General features: G+C 41.2%; 3 protein-coding genes across 5 annotated transcripts in view; 1 reads left to right on the top strand and 2 right to left on the bottom strand.

The window, feature by feature from the left end:
* Positions 1-267, bottom strand: part of CUNH16orf91 (chromosome unknown C16orf91 homolog) — a 3,294-nt gene extending 3,027 nt beyond the window's left edge. Inside the window, exon 1 of one of the 3 annotated variants that reach the window (XR_003531717.1) lies at positions 107-152. Coding sequence is in view for 1 of the 3 variants with exons in the window: in XM_027667989.1 (XP_027523790.1) it covers positions 107-252 (146 nt within the window). In the remaining 2 variants the exon portion in view is untranslated. Of the gene's footprint in view, positions 1-106 lie in introns of all 3 variants that reach the window. The other 2 variants (XR_003531716.1, XM_027667989.1) reach the window with 2 other exon arrangements.
* A 249-nt stretch (positions 268-516) lies between these two features.
* On the bottom strand, positions 517-11,072 carry GNPTG (N-acetylglucosamine-1-phosphate transferase subunit gamma). Its single transcript, XM_027667988.1, has 11 exons — positions 11,006-11,072; positions 10,875-10,929; positions 10,579-10,646; positions 7,341-7,395; positions 7,158-7,241; positions 6,011-6,104; positions 4,636-4,750; positions 4,007-4,089; positions 3,608-3,736; positions 2,136-2,217; positions 517-989 (listed from the first exon to the last, which is right to left on the bottom strand). Exons 1-11 carry the CDS (start codon positions 11,049-11,051, stop codon positions 868-870), a joined length of 933 nt encoding a protein of 310 aa, XP_027523789.1. The 5' UTR covers positions 11,052-11,072; the 3' UTR covers positions 517-867.
* A 21-nt stretch (positions 11,073-11,093) lies between these two features.
* On the top strand, positions 11,094-15,407 carry TSR3 (TSR3, acp transferase ribosome maturation factor). Its single transcript, XM_027667980.1, has 6 exons — positions 11,094-11,196; positions 11,294-11,510; positions 12,695-12,888; positions 13,645-13,818; positions 14,966-15,029; positions 15,108-15,407. Exons 1-6 carry the CDS (start codon positions 11,115-11,117, stop codon positions 15,262-15,264), a joined length of 888 nt encoding a protein of 295 aa, XP_027523781.1. The 5' UTR covers positions 11,094-11,114; the 3' UTR covers positions 15,265-15,407.
* The last annotated feature ends 117 nt before the right edge of the window (positions 15,408-15,524 follow it).

Here is a 15,524-nt window from a genome sequence, read left to right as displayed (position 1 = left end):
GCCCCGGCCCCGCTCAGCCCCGGCCCCGCTCAGCCCCGGCCCCGCTCAGCCCCGGCCCCGGCCCCGCTCAGCCCCGGCCCCGCTCAGCCCCGGCCCCGCTCCTCACCGCCAGCGGCCAAGCGCCCAGATCATCCCGCACCGCCCCGCGCCGCTCGGAAGGGGAGGTGCGAAGGCTCCCGCAGCCGTGACGGGATCACGAACTGCGCAGGAGGAGGAGCCAAAGCGAGCGGGGACGGCGCTCTCGCCGTCCATCGTCTGGGGCAGTGGTGGTTCCGCAGCTGGTGGTCGCGTATTACATACAGAGAATTGCCAGGTTACCACAACTATGCTTTTATAACAATTCACTGATTTCATTGCACGTTTCAGTCAGATCCCGAACGGCTTTCATTTAACCTGATAGCTAAAGATGACATCGACCTTTGAATGTGGGTGGGTGGTGTGTTAAGCACTGCTGTGACAGAAAACGTTTCCTTTTCTGCTAAAGTCCACAGAAAACATTTTAGCATACAGATAAAATAACATGTTCTTAACATTGTATTTATTACCTTTCATACAACATCTAACAGCACTGGTCTTGAGCTGTTTTCTATTTACACCACCTGTTACCACACTTGATCAATAAAAACAAGGCCAGGATTGGACACACAGAATCTGTAAACCTCTGCTAAACAGCAGTCTTAGCAAAGAAAGTTTCACAAATGTTCTCAGAAACTAGCCAGCTGTTCTCATAAGGGTCAGCCCTCACATTTCCTTTGCTTTAGGGCAGAAATTCATAAAGTCAAAAATACTTGCAAGAAGATAAATCATTTCAGTGGCATGATACGTGTTCAATTTAACTGACATTCCATATGAACCATCCAAGTTTCTTCATACAGTGTAGTTCCAAATTCCTGTGTCGCCATGCAGGTGCTCATCCTTTGACCCATTAAGAACTGTTGTCACTGCCGTTGCCAGTTTGTGACTTACATATTCAGCACTGGTATTTTCAGCTGTAAAATTTAGTTTAAGACATCAGTTATTTTTGCTTTTAAACACCAAAACATTTTTGTCATAGAATTAACTAAATAGTTTTGAAATAAGTCATCTAGAGTAAACTGAATTCTGCTTTTGACTATACAGTTCTAATTTGCAATAATTAAAAAAACTACTGCAATAATTAATAGAACTACCAAACACAGAGAAATACTGTGCAAGTTACATAGTTAATAGTTTATATGGGGAGATAAAATGTTTTTAAAAAATTTTATTATGATTTTTTCCTAGAAAAGAAAGTCATCAATTTAAAAAAAAACAGGTAAGAAAGTTTCTCAAAGCAAAAAGAAAAAAAAGTATGTCACTAATTTTAAGCTACTTTAATTAGCTCAACGGTGCTTTGTTTTCTTCAATTCTGAACATAAAAAGTGTAAATATATCTATATCTATATCTATTTATTTTCCAGGAAATTAAATTCTCCTTTGACAAACAATTCATGTAATAAAGGGCATGATGGCCTGGAAGAAATGAGGGAGAGGAAACAAGCAAACAAAAAAGCCCACAAAAAACAATCCACAAACCCCAACAACAAAGCCAAAAAAACCAACTTGTCTGGAATTAATCCAGATTACCCTTACTTCTTCATAGCCAGAACCAGTCTTTCCTTTCAAAAATTGCATGTGATATGGTACTTACCTAACAGAAATCAAAGATAGGGAAAAAGAAATAGGTGACTTAGTAAAGAAAAAAACCAATTCAAACAGATACAGAGAACATTTCAAATGTTATAGAAGAAGTCAGACCTTGTGGTTAACATACAGAAAGTGGAATTACTTAAAAGACACTTTTATGCTACCAATGCTGTAACAGTGATTTCCTTTTAATTTGGCACATTAAGGACTAGAGACAAACTTCAGTTACAATGGCAGTCAGCATTTTTCTATAAAGCTAGAATTTCAAGTCATCAACAGATTTTCTGGGGGACAAAGTAAGTCCTCTTGCACAGGAATCAAAACCTAAGTACTTATTAGATACTTTGGCTACTGAACTTTTCCTTCATATATGCCGGATTATTTAAATGTTGCTATAACTGAAAACAGCATTGGGGTATTCACATTCTGAATAGACAACAATAAAAAAGAACAATACCAAAAAAACTCACCAGAATTTGCTTTGTATGCAATACCATGCTGATCTAATAAAACTTTAAGTTTTTTTATTTCTTCAGAAAGTTGCTTGTATTCCTAAAAAAGAAAATACATTTAAAGTGGTTCTCCCACTTTCCAAATGCATATCTAAAATGGGAGTTTATAAAACATAACGGGTCTGTGCAAAGCTGTTACAGCTTTTCACTTAAAAGATCATAAACTGCTTATTCCAAGAACAAGGTGCAAATTTTAGAAGATACATGTCTATGTTGCCAAAACAGGAGCCAGCTTTTCTCAAGCCTGAGTGTAAAAATTAGGAGTGCTTTCTGTAACTATTTTGAATCTGTCCTCTAAGTAGCATTTTATCATAGAACAAAATTGCATTCCTAAGTTTTCTTCAGGACTGGCCTTATTTTATTGTATCATAATGCTACAGTCTGGAAATTTCTCACCTCCTCAACTCTTGACCTAGTAACTTCATGTTCTTGCTTTCAGCAGGTTCTGTTAACTTGCAGAGAGAGGGATTGCTTAGTAGTTTTGACACTCAAACCATATACCTGAAATCTCAAGAGAAGCCCCAATTTTTTGTTGTCTTTTGGTGTTTACATGAATAAAGACAGAGCAAAAGAGTAACTATTTAAAATTCTGTGGTTACCAAAACAGCCAATTTAATGTCAATTAAGCTATGATGAACCCAGAAAAAGAAGTACAAATTATTAAGTACTGTATTGTTAACGAGCGAGCTCGTATGAGTTCAAAACGGTGATCTTTATATATGTATATTCAGGTTAACCACAGTCTGTCTGATTATATATTAATAGCTATCTGGTGTTTTGTCTTTGCTACATTTCTCAAATAAAATGACAACAGCAACTTCTTCTCTACATTATAATTAATTCCCTTCTGTGCTCTTTTTTTGATGTTCAGCTTGCACTCTTGTAGAGTGAGCACCCCTTCTACCTCTGTTTTCCCTATTCCAATTCTGTTGCAGAATTGTTCACACACACAGAAGTCCTTCAGAAATGGACACAGCATAGGTCATTCTGCCTTTTGCTTGTGTTACAGCCAATGTGTCCTGACACAAGTGTGGGTAATTATCCACAGAGAGAAGCACCAGCATACTCAAGGTTGGTTACACATTTATTTGCACTGTTAATTCCTTCCTATTTCCAGACTGATATTCCTCAGAAAGAGTACCTACAAGGTGTTGGTAACCCAGGTGCATACCCTAAGTCCTACATACCCACCATCTTCTTACTGGGCATTCATCTGTACTGGTTTGGTTTTGACTTAAGGGCTAGAATAAAGATATCAACTCACACTCTATGCAGTGTTACATATTGAAAACAGAAAAGATAATCCCATGACAGATTTCAGCTGAATCCAAAGAGCATTTACATAATGCTGTCATGCTGATACTGTGATACAGCAAAAAGGTGGCAGTTTAATTCCACAAATTTAATATTGTAAATATTTTGCTCTATACCTTACTGCACTTTTCCACTGTTTTGAATTCCAGACTTATTTTCTTACTCTGTTTCTCAGCTTCTTTTTCTTCTGTTGCTTTTAGAAGTCCTGCTTCCTCAAAAATCTCTTTCAGTATTTTTTTGTAACCCTAAACAAGAAAGTTTTCAAAAGACAATAGATCAATCCACTCAACTCTGATCTCTGCTTGTAATTTGCAATGGCCATTCCAAGTCCTCAAGCTTCATTGTAGAAAACGTTACAATTACCAGTTCACACAGCAGTTACAGAACATAAAATTATTATTTGCCAACTGCAGAATAAATGCATCTACTCCAAAAGGAGAAACTGCAGAAGCCAGGTTTGGCTATTGACAGTAATTGTTTTTTTCACTGAACAGAGTTGGAAAAAGTTAATAAACCTGGTCAGTTATTAGTTCATCATACAGAAGCTGCTCTGCTTCATCCCACTTCCTTTGCAGTGCTTCAGGCAGAGTTGGATAAACTGAAAAATGGAAGGCAAACCATGTAAAAACCAACAGCACTGTCCTGCATTAGTTAATTCCCCCTCTAGTAGCATGCAAGCATATTTGTTCTAAGAACTCAAGTGTTTCCATACAGTACATAGTCTCCACTTACTTTCAAGAGTTGGGGTTAAACTTAAATTGCACTTCACACATTTAAACTTTCTGGAAAATGCCTCTGACCAGAAATTTTTCTCTTATTTCCAGCTGCAAGGCCTCACATTTATTTGCTCAGTGTGATTCTGAGCTCTGCCTTTTTGTAACATGAGCAGATACTACAGGGCTGATTCCTACAACCAGTCCAAGAAAAAAGAAAAAAAAAATCCTTCACTGGGTCTATATCAGCAGTGACAATTTATTTGAGAAATAATGGTGTTCTAATGACTGGGATTTAAAATACACTTTGTATTATATGTTACATGTAATAGTCATTTATATCAAGGTACAAACCTGAAGAACCTAAAAATGTACACTCTGAGGTTAGTGTAATATGCCAACTGCTCCACAAATGATTTTCTACATCTTACCTAAAAGAGAGTGGGGATGGCACACAAGAGGAGTCTCAAATGTCAGAGAGTAAACACAAGTACTTGGCTCAGACACGTCAGCCAATTTATTGCTCTTTCCACAAACAAGATGAACCTAAACATCAGTAAAAACAAAGATGAGCAAAAAAGGTCCACATGAAATAGGACCAGCATTGATGATCAATTTGCTGTGTTCCAGTGCTAGCAGATGCATTTCTATACACACTGTCATGTCAAAGCTTCCAGTTCTTTTTCATTTTTCCACAGAAAAAGAATCATAGCAAGCACATTGTCAAATTATTTTATCAAATGTGAACACTGCTTCCTCTAATAGGAAATGATTCCCCCACCTACCATTGTTCCTTCAACTCCCGAGCACCATATTTCCAGCAAGAATGAGAGTAAAAAGGAAGGGGAAAAGGACATCCTTTAGAGCTTCATCTGACGTAAGCACAGTTTGCTTAAATTTTATTTCTGACCAATGTGCTAAACAAAGAGTACAAGACGCATGTAGACTGTATAAAACTATTTTCATTACATTTGTAGCACCAGTGTTTTCCGTCTGTCAAAACAAAATGCCTGTGAAAGATTTCAATCACAATATCAAAGGTCATACAAGAATATTAATTTTTTTCTGCAGCCCCTATGGGAGATAAAGGCACCTCCACTACAGTACAGAATATTTTCACCTTGGCAGCCAAGTTGGCAGCCAATCACAAGAGATTCAACAAGGCAAAATGCAGGGTCATGCACTTGGGTCACAACCACCCCACACTGCTCTAGGCTTGGGCAAGAATAGCTGGAAAGCTGCCTGGTGGAAAAGGACCTGAGGGTGCTGGTTGACACCTCTCCTTGTCAGATTTGTGCACCAGACCCTTCCCCACCTCCGTTGCCCTTCTCTAGACACACTCCATCACCTCAATGTCCTTCTTGAAATGCCCTTGGTGCTTCTTTTAACATCATACTTAACTTCTGGTAACTACTGTTAACTGCCTAATTCTTTTCCCTCCTTTTTTATGGATGTTCTTAGTACAACAGGCTGGTAGCTTGAATTCAACCAACAGCTCTTTTTCTTTATTTTTCCTGACACAAATTACAAGTATATTTCTACAGTAGTAATTAGAATATTCCACTCTATCAAGGAAAAAAAGAGTTTTAAGTAATCAGTGAGAACATGTAAATACACTTCTTCAAAATTTCATCCTGAATATAGATTCCCTCCTCCATCCATTCACGTAGTTCCTACAGGAATTCATCTTTTTCTATCATAACTTAAATAAGGACTTTTTCAGGGTTGGAATGTTTCAGTTTGTAGAGTGTCACAAGTGTATGTGTAGTCATGCTGTGTGAATTAGCACAGCCTAGGTTATTATACCTTTGTTTGTCTGGTCTTAGTTTCACATGAGTCTCCTTCCCTCATCCACATTCCAACAAATGTGTTGTTGTTAATTTCCCATTCATGCCAGATTCTGAAAAAACAGGACACTCTTTTAAGTTACCGGAAAGAAAAACTTGAACACTCAGGAAGAAAACCAGGAATACCTTATACCATGTTCGATTCAAGTGTATATACATCATTTTTGTTGTCTGAGTATTTCCACTTCTTACAGCCAACACCTTACATGCAGCATAGTTTGTTATCCAAGCTGCTGTCAGTATCACTTTTGAGAGCACAGTTTTGGATCAGCTTTCAGTTTGCAAACCATTTGCACTTAAAATCTGCGTATAAATCCAGTAAAATATCACTTATAGATCAATCCCACAAAAAATTCCATGATGCTAAGTGCACTGTGCAATTCAGATTGTTTGCAGGATTTTTAGTGCTGGTGAGAGCACCTAAAAATCTACTCCAGTTCTGCTAGTCCTAAAGCAAATGATACCCTCAGCACGCTGATGTACCATTTTCCTCACATACTGGCTCACCATTTTGCACACAGAGAAAAGACATCTATATGCAAAATATTTAGAAAAGCAGTGCTCTGGTTTAGAATTAAATTTATTTTAAGTCTCATGATTTGGGAGTTATATGATCTGGGGTCTTTAAATATGGGAATTTTTGGGGGGATCTACACTGAGTCTTTTATAACTTTTCATTAAATGATTAATACAACCACTAAGCACTCTTCATTTTGTAATTTTTGTATTTAACTCAAAATGAAAATAGTTAACACCTATGAAATCTCTGTAAATATAAGCTATAGTTATACATTATTAAATTTCTCACGTGAACATATCACACTTGCAGTTGGCACTGGTTATTAATCAGTCTCCGACTAAAATAGGAGGTTAGTATTTATCAACCAAAAAAAAAATCTGAATTTTTCAAGACAGGATATCTTTACGCATCATCATGGCTAGGCTTCGCGAACGAAGATTTGGATTTACGCATATTGCCTTGGGAACTATAATGACCTAAGTTAACCCACAGAAGAATCTTCATGTTAAAACTGCCTCCTTTTTTTACAATCTATAAAATGGCCTGCTAACAACATAGGTAAAACTTAAAGATCTAAATGCCTCACCCTAAAATCCCACTATAGGCATTCCATCGAAAAGTCTGCTCATGCTGAGTGACATTATGGAAAGGACAAAACTCATACTTGTACCTTAAAAGAAAAGAAAAAGAAAATAAGAAATGTTTCAGACTGAAATGGAAAACTAGTAAATTCCTAGTAAGTAAACAAAGACCCAAATCCATTACTCACGTGGATTCCACAAAACTGAAACACTTGCCAGCAAGCCCAAAGAGATGTGCAGGGCCTAAAAACACCACGAAATGACATAAAGGAAGAATAATGTTTTGGTTAAATTTAAGAAAGTTACTGTGGTGACAAAACTGCAAGGAATATGTGACAAATTTAGGTCTCTGCTATACATAAGGAAATTCTTATCCTCCATATGTATTACTGTAAGTTCCCACTAGCCCTATACTGGTTTCCATCGTAATCTTTAACATTTTTCATCTTCAATACTCAATGAAATAGATAAGCCTCTGTCTACAACAAAAACAAGAAACCCGTGTCAAAACAAATATTTGGAGGCAAGGTCCATAAAAGGAATCATCAGTGCAGATCTTTCCAAAAACTAACACTGAAATCACTAAATCTCTTGCTTGGGAGCTGTCTGTCCCCAGAGCCATCCAAAATCCTCAAGTAAAGCCCATTTGTTGATAGCGCTGTATATTTAAGTTTCCCTGAGATTCTGAAACTGGATATTCCTTTTCACAGTTTGCCTTCATGGTCTGATCCAGATAGTATTCAACAAGATAAACCTTTTGCTGTCAGACAGGTCAGCAGCTGCAACTCTACTCTTGTAGAATTGACTGTTCCAGCCTTCCTATGAAAGGAATCCAAGACAGGTCAGTAAAAAGAGGGTCAAAAGTTCTGAACTATGTGCTAGAGGAGTATTTCAGTGTCCCTTGTTTATAGAATTTTTGCTTGGAATTATTAAATATTTATGAGGAAAGAAGAATAAAGATTTCAAAGCATATAAAATAAACCCCCATCCTGGATTCTAATTCCCAACTATCAGGATTGCCTAGGTCCTTTTTTGAAAGATTAGCCAAGCAATCCTACAAACAACAGTCAGACCACCGGAATCATGCCATTCAGAATAGCTTAACCACTGGGATATGAGCAGGTTTTCTTTCCCAAGTGTGTTTTCTGACTGTGTGATCTTGCATTTCATTCTACAGATAGGCTTGGCCAAAGGGTTTGTCCCTTTGCTACATGAAATCTGTGCCTTAGTGATTAGGATGCTCTGCAAATGTGAGTGTCCCTGAGGAATGCATTAAACTCCTGCCTCCATTTCCTGGGCAGATGCTCTAGAAGAGAAATTTCAGGAACTATTCCCCCAGTTGCCTTGTAAAAGAACAGGTAAGGTTTCTATGCTAAAGAAATAATTGTGCAAGACGGGGTTCCATGCCCTGGATTCCTGTTCCATACACACTCCCAATTTTTGGCTACACATAAATTCCCACAACAAAGAAAGGATTTCTAGCATGCTGTCCTTAATTTTTTTTTCCTGCTACTTTTGTCACCTTTCCATTCAGCATTCTGTTACTAATCCCATTCCTAACTATTTCACTTTTCATATGCTACACATGCAGAATTTATAAACTTGATTTGGGTGCATAAAACATGACAAAGAAACACTAAGCAAAATCACATTCAGCGTCACCATACCGAAATGCCTTTACTGAATTTGAACAAGGTTTAAGTCTGTGCATAAGATTAGCAGAGAGACTAGAGTTATTCACTTTTGCTTAGTCTTTACCTTCAGTATTTATCTGCTCTCCCCCATATATGGGCTAGATTTTTTTATATTCCTGTTTATTTTGCTTAAGTGGTGTATTTATATCACAGCACCCATGTTGTGTGTGAAACTAAGCCTCTGTGATAGGTTCCAAGACTACTCTTAGGACTGTTTCTTATAACCATTTTTTGGTATTAAGTGCTATTATATGATGAAATGACTTTTATATGACAATCTCGAAGATGTCAGAGATTGTTTCAAGAAGAAAATAGTTTTTACCACGGGTCAGAAAGATTTGTGACTGGCTCAAAGAAAGAGAGTAAAACGTATGGATAGTATTGTGACAAAAGCAGTCCAAACAGCACCGGGACATTGTAGTGGGTTTCTGTGGCTGGGTTTTGGTAGCTGGGGGGCTACAGGGGTGGCTTCTATTAGAAACTGCTAGAAGCTTCCCCTGTCCCGTGGAGCCAATGCCAGCCGGCTCCAGGACCAACTTCCTGCCGCTGGCCAGGGCTGAGCCAATTAGGAGCGATAGCAATGCCTCTGTGATAACATACTTAAGAACAGAAGATTGTTGCGCGGAAGAAAATTCCAGCCAGGGAAGAGCAGAGTGAGAACATGGGAATAACAACGTAGACACCAAGGTCAGTGCAGAAGGAGGGGGAGGAGGTGCTCCAGGCACCGGAGCTGTGGCCCCTGCAGCCCGTGGTGCAGCCCATGGTGGAGCAGCTGTCCCCCTGCAGGCCATGGAGGACCATCAGGGTGCAGAGACCCCCCTGCAGCCCACGGAGGAGTCCATGCTGGAGCAGGTGGATGCATGAAGGAGGCTGTGACCCCGTGGGAGGCCCAGGATGGAGCAAAGTCCTGCCAGAGACCTGCAGCCCCTAGAGAGGGAAGCCCACACTGGAGCAGGTTTTTCCCTGGTAGGACTTGTGGCCCCTGTGGGGGACCCACGTGGGTACAGCTCATTCATGAAGGACTGCACCCCATAGAGGAGTGACCCATGGAACAGCAGTTTGGGAAGAACTGCTGCCCAAGGGATGGACTCACGCTGCAGAGGTCCATCAAGGACTGTCTCCCGTGGGAGGGATCCACAGGAGCAGGGGAAGGACTCTTCTCTCTGAGCATCCGCAGAAATAACAACTGACTGCAATCCCCATTCCCGTTCCCCTGCACCACTGGGGGGAGGAGGGAGTACGTGGAAGGAAGGAGGGGTGGGGGGAAGGTGTTTTTAAGACTGTTTTATTTTCTCACTCTTTGGCTCTTATCCTGTTAGTAATAAATATAAGTACTATCCCCACTTTGAGTCTGTTTTGCCCGTGAAGGTAATTAGTAACTGACCTCTCCCAGCTGTTATCTCAAGTCATGAATCCTTAGCTGTTTGGTTTTTTTTTCTCTCTCCTCTGTCCACTTGCAGAAGGAGACCGAGAGTGGCTTTAGTGGGTACCTGTATCCAGATCAGGGTCAGCCCACTACAGACATGGAACACCAATGAGGTTAACCTAGGTTTTAACCCTTCAGAAGCACAATAAAATATATTTGCCATTCTTATTTTCCGTGATGCTTACAGAATGACATGCAAAATTAGGTCGTGGCTGCATAAAGTCATAGTAGACAATTTGCATTGCAAACAACTGTTGCTAAATGATGAAAACCGTACAAAAAAAAAAAGGTAACGCTTGCATATACCTGATACTGCAGACGGGGACATCTTTGGCTGGAGCCTATTTGTTTGAGGCAAGAATGGGTTATTCAACCTTTCAAAAGAAGGAAAGTTAAACGTTTAAGGCTGTTACGCATCCGGCCGTGGATATATCCTCCCCTACCTGTGTGTGCCCCAACACCGACGGCCCCCGCCCCGGCCCGGCGCCCCATCCCCGGAGGAAGGGACGGGCTGGAGCGGGCACAGCGGCAGACGGGCTCAAGCCCGCCGAGCGCGAGTGGATCGCGGGGCACAGCGAGCGAGCGGGCGGGCGGGCACGTACCCGAACGTGTTGGGCTCCTCCACGATCTTCATCTTCCCCGCCGAGGCGAAGAGACCTGCGAGCAGAGAGCCGTTGGCCGCGGCGCACGGACCGACCCGCGGCGCCCGCTCCCGCCGCGGCCCCCGCCTCACCCAGCGCCGCGCCCAACGCCGCCAGCAGCAGCAGCCGGGCCGCCATCGCCCTTTCCGCGGGAAGCGGAAGCGCGCGGGCCGCGGGGCGGCCGCTCCGCCCAACGCGGCCATGGTGCGGAGCCGGCGCGGGGGCCGGCGCGGGGCTCGCAGCCTCGACACCTTCGCGGCGGACGCGGAGGCTGCGCTGAGAGGTGCGTGAGGCGCCGCGGGACGCGGGGCTGGGCCGGCGGGTCCGGCAGGACTGGGCCGTGAGGCCGCTGGACGCTGATGTGTGCCCGCTATTTTCAGCTTGCCTGGAGGGAGAGGGGGCCGCTGCCGGAGGCGGCCTGGAGGCCAAGTTCCCCTGCCCCCTTGCCATGTGGGAGCTCGGACACTGCGATCCCAAGAAATGCACCGGGAGAAAACTGGCCCGGAAAGGGTTACTCCGAACCCTGCGCCTTCGCCAGAGGTTCCCGGGCGTCGTCCTCAGTCCGCTGGCCACGGAGTACGTCTCTCCCGCTGACAGGTGAGGCCCTGGTGCCTGCTGGCGCGGGCTGTGAGGGAAAGCTCTTGGTTCAAATACCGTCCTGAGGCTGTATTAGGGAGAACGTTTTAACCACTGATTCATGGCCAAAACTCTGATACAGGATAGATTTGACCTTCCTGTGACATTGCCCTGATGCATGAACATGAGAAATAGAGCCATTTCATCAAATCAGGGTAACACTTTTACAATAGCTGGTATCAGCTGAGAAAAGCTTCTGTAGATCCCAATGAGAAATCGAGGTACACTTCGTAGGTTAATTTGTTCAGAGCATGGGCCTATAGCTGCTGTATCTTTATGATGTCATATTTAAGTTCTTCAGCTAGGCAGCACAATGCATTAACTAGAAAACTTTTTGAGGGAAATGAGAATTTTCTTCAAATGTGCCTGCAGAATTTTTATAAAGATGTATTTCCTCAGAGAAAAGATTTCTCTTTAGAAGCTAGCGGAGAACCTCAGTCTGAATTTTGGTGTACTTTATGACTGTGAACATTACTATTAACCACACTTGTCTGTCACATTTTTAAACTTAGAATCTTTCACATTTCAGCTTGAAACATGGATAAACATTCTTTACCATATGCATGTTTGAAGGAAACCCATGTTAAAACTCTTTCTCATTCTCTCTTTCTCTATTCTCTGTTTTAGGTTATGATTGACACAAGCGGGGGTTGTATGCAAATTTGTTGCTGATATAAAGTGGCAATTGGAATTCTCACTTCATCTGGGGTTGTTTAGTCTGGAGAGGAGGAGGCTCAGGGGAGACCTCATCACTCTCTACAACTTCCTGACAGGAGGTTGCAGCCAGGTGGGGGTTGGTCTCTTCTCCCAGGCAGCTAGCAGTAAGACAAGAGGGCATGGCCTTAAGCTGTGCCAGGGGAGGTTTAGGTTGGATATTAGGGAGAAATTCTTTACAGAGAGGGTAATCGGGCATTGGAATGGGCTGCCCAGGGAAGTGGTGGATTCTCCATCCCTGGAGATTTTTAAAAAGAGACTGGATGTGGCACTTAGTGCCATGGTCTAGTAACCACGGCGGTAGTGGATCAAGAGTTGGACTTGATGATCTCAGAGGTCCTTTCCAACCCAGCTGATTCTATGATTCTTTGATTCTGTGATCAATATAATGGTGACAATTTTTCAAATACAGTAATGTTTCTTTTTTTCAGGCATGTCATTGCTCAGAGTGGAATTGCAGTCATAGATTGCTCATGGGCCAAATTAGAAGAAACTCCCTTTAAGAGAATGAGGGGGAATCATCCTCGGTTGCTGCCTTACTTGGTGGCTGCAAATCCTGTAAACTATGGTCGGCCGTGCAAGCTGTCCTGCGTGGAAGCTTTTGCTGCAGCGTTTTGCATTGTTGGTAGGCTCGGTTTGTTGCCCGCAATTCTTACATCCTTAATAAATCAGAAGAGATGATCTGCAATAAAATAAACTGTAATGCTGTCCCACTGGTTATCAGTTTGCTGAGTTTGGGATCAGATTGTCTAACTTTCTTCCAAGTACTTGCATTGGGGTACCTGTGGAGTATTTGTGTCAGCTACTAGACAGGACACATAAACTAAATCCTGTTTTTGTCTGGATGGTGTGTAATGTTAGAAAAACTGTTTAAAAAAAGACAGAGAAGACAGAATATGAATCCTTAGGCACCTTTGCCTTAGTGAGAGGTAGCAGCTGTCTGTTAACAGGGCGGGTTCTGGGTAAGAACAAAAGAATTTGCCCCTTCTTGTGATGTTTTGCAAACTCACCGCAGAACTTTGACAACTGAAGAGAAGTACTCTACCATATTATTTTCTGAAAATACTGTATGTACAAATGCTCTTGAACTGAAGGACTGTGGGACCTAGAGCTTGAATCATTCATTACCTGTACAAAGTATTTTTATGTAACACTCACTAAAAGGCTATGAACTGTTCTTGGATTCAGTTAGATATTTCAAGTTAAACTGAAATTTTAAAAAGATTACAAATATTTTCAAAGTCTTAATCCCCTAATGCTGAAAAAAATGCTGGCAAACATCTCACTATTTTAGTGATACATAGGTATGTACTGAACTTAGAAACCTGTAGGCTGAGTGAAATCTCACACTGGAAAACTGATCACATATTTTCTATTTTAGGATTCCCAGACCTAGCCACCATTCTTCTGAGGAAATTTAAATGGGGTAAGGCATTTATTGACTTGAACAAAAATCTCTTGGAAAAATATGCAGCCTGTCATTGCCAGGATGATGTGCTAAGCATTGAGAAGGACTTTTTAGCTACTGTCCAAGAAACAAAAGATGAAGACGTAGGTAAGGAAAAAAACACAGGGACACCACACACCCCTTTTTCCTAACTAGTTTCCTTACAGTCTTTTCCTTTGATCTCATGAAAATATTGGCAAGGTGGAAGATAAGTGCTTTGTTGAGATGTGTTCTTCTATCCTTATACTGTGTATTCTTCTTATAAGAAAGTTTACCCATTTTTTTTCAACTAGAATAGATGAAAATGACTAAAGCGACTTAATGCATAGAGTAGCGCTTTTCCAGCCGAACTGTGAAGCAGCTTTCCTGATACAAGTAAGGATACTGGAAAACTAAGGAGCAAAAAGAAAATATGATGCATTCTCATTTTATCCACAGATGTTAAAAGCTGAATATGAGTAAAAAGACTAGTAATTGAGAAGGAACTATAATAAAAATACAACCATACAGTCTGACAGCAAATTAATTACACATAAACCTCAGAAAGACCTTCAGTGAACATATTTATATAGTCCCCAATCAAGATGTTTCAAATCAGACTTATCAAGATAATTAAAATCATCTGTAATAAATACAAGTAGTTTATTCCCAAATTCTTCCGGTAAGTTATTGGAATCCCAGTATTTCAAGCTCTATTCACAAGTGACTGCTTGGTCTTATTCAAGACAGCACAAAGAAAGACAAATCAAATAATCAAGAACATATGAAAAGAGATGCTCCTAATTAACATTTTCCTGTCACAGTGGTTAAGCCCCATAAAATAGGCCAAGGGCTCATACTGTAAGGAGACAGTCAACAGCCTTAAATGGCTCTGAACTTTGATCTCTTTGCCATTACGCACTGGAACGTGATGGAATGAAACCATCCTGTTTCTTGGTGGAAACCTAACTAGTTACATTAAACTCAAGCCAGTTCTTAAGGGGCAACACGACTGTGCCAAATAAAGCACACTTGAATCTATGCACTTTCTGGATGGACTTCAGCTGTCATGCCTTGTTTGACTTTTATGTGGTAACAGTTCTTCCCAGCTGTCTAAGCCACCTCCCCTCTCTTCCCCACCTCCCCTGGTTTCTGATCAAACAACTATGGTAAACTTAACAGAAAGACTGAACCAGACTTCCCAGGCCTTGAAAATGAGGGCAGATGATTAAAATATGCCTTTTTCATCATGTGCAGTTTTTCTTCCTTTTTCCAGATCCATTTGATGTTGACTCAGGAAAAGAGTATTCTAATCCCAACAGGCCAGTCAGTTCCCCAGGGTAATGAAATTTAATTTAAATACTAGTTTTTCTTATAATAAGTTATTTTGCTTTTATAATCCTGAAAAATGTTTCCAGTCTAGCACAAAGCAAGGAAGACTCTGAGGAGGACAGCATGAGCACTCCAGAGGATGCCACTGAAAGCAGTGAAAGCAGTGATGAGAGCAGTCCAGAAGATCATGGTACGGTAAAGTTACTGCAACAGCTGCCAATAAATCAACTATTTGAAAAGTGAAAAAAAAAAAAAAAAGAAAAAACAAACCCAACTCTCCTCGAGAAACAAAACCCTCCACCTACCAGAAGAACATTAAAAACATCCCCAGTAATCCCAAAGAGTTGTAACATCTCGTATAAAGAAATTTCATTGTGAACAGTTAAGTGTGTCTTGTTCACCTGTAACTTGGTGCTTAGCAAATCTCAGTCTCTGTGTGGGTTTGTAGGTCTTTTAATGAGAGCTCCAGAGTTATTTAATTTTTAGGTAGGTAACTATGGAAT

This window comes from Corapipo altera, unplaced genomic scaffold (assembly GCF_003945725.1).
Source record: "Corapipo altera isolate COAL_440 unplaced genomic scaffold, ASM394572v1 104b, whole genome shotgun sequence".
Classification (NCBI taxonomy): Eukaryota; Metazoa; Chordata; class Aves; order Passeriformes; family Pipridae; genus Corapipo; species Corapipo altera.
The sequence above is the reverse complement of the archived record's forward strand: the minus strand, read 5'-3'. Positions and strand labels throughout refer to the sequence as shown.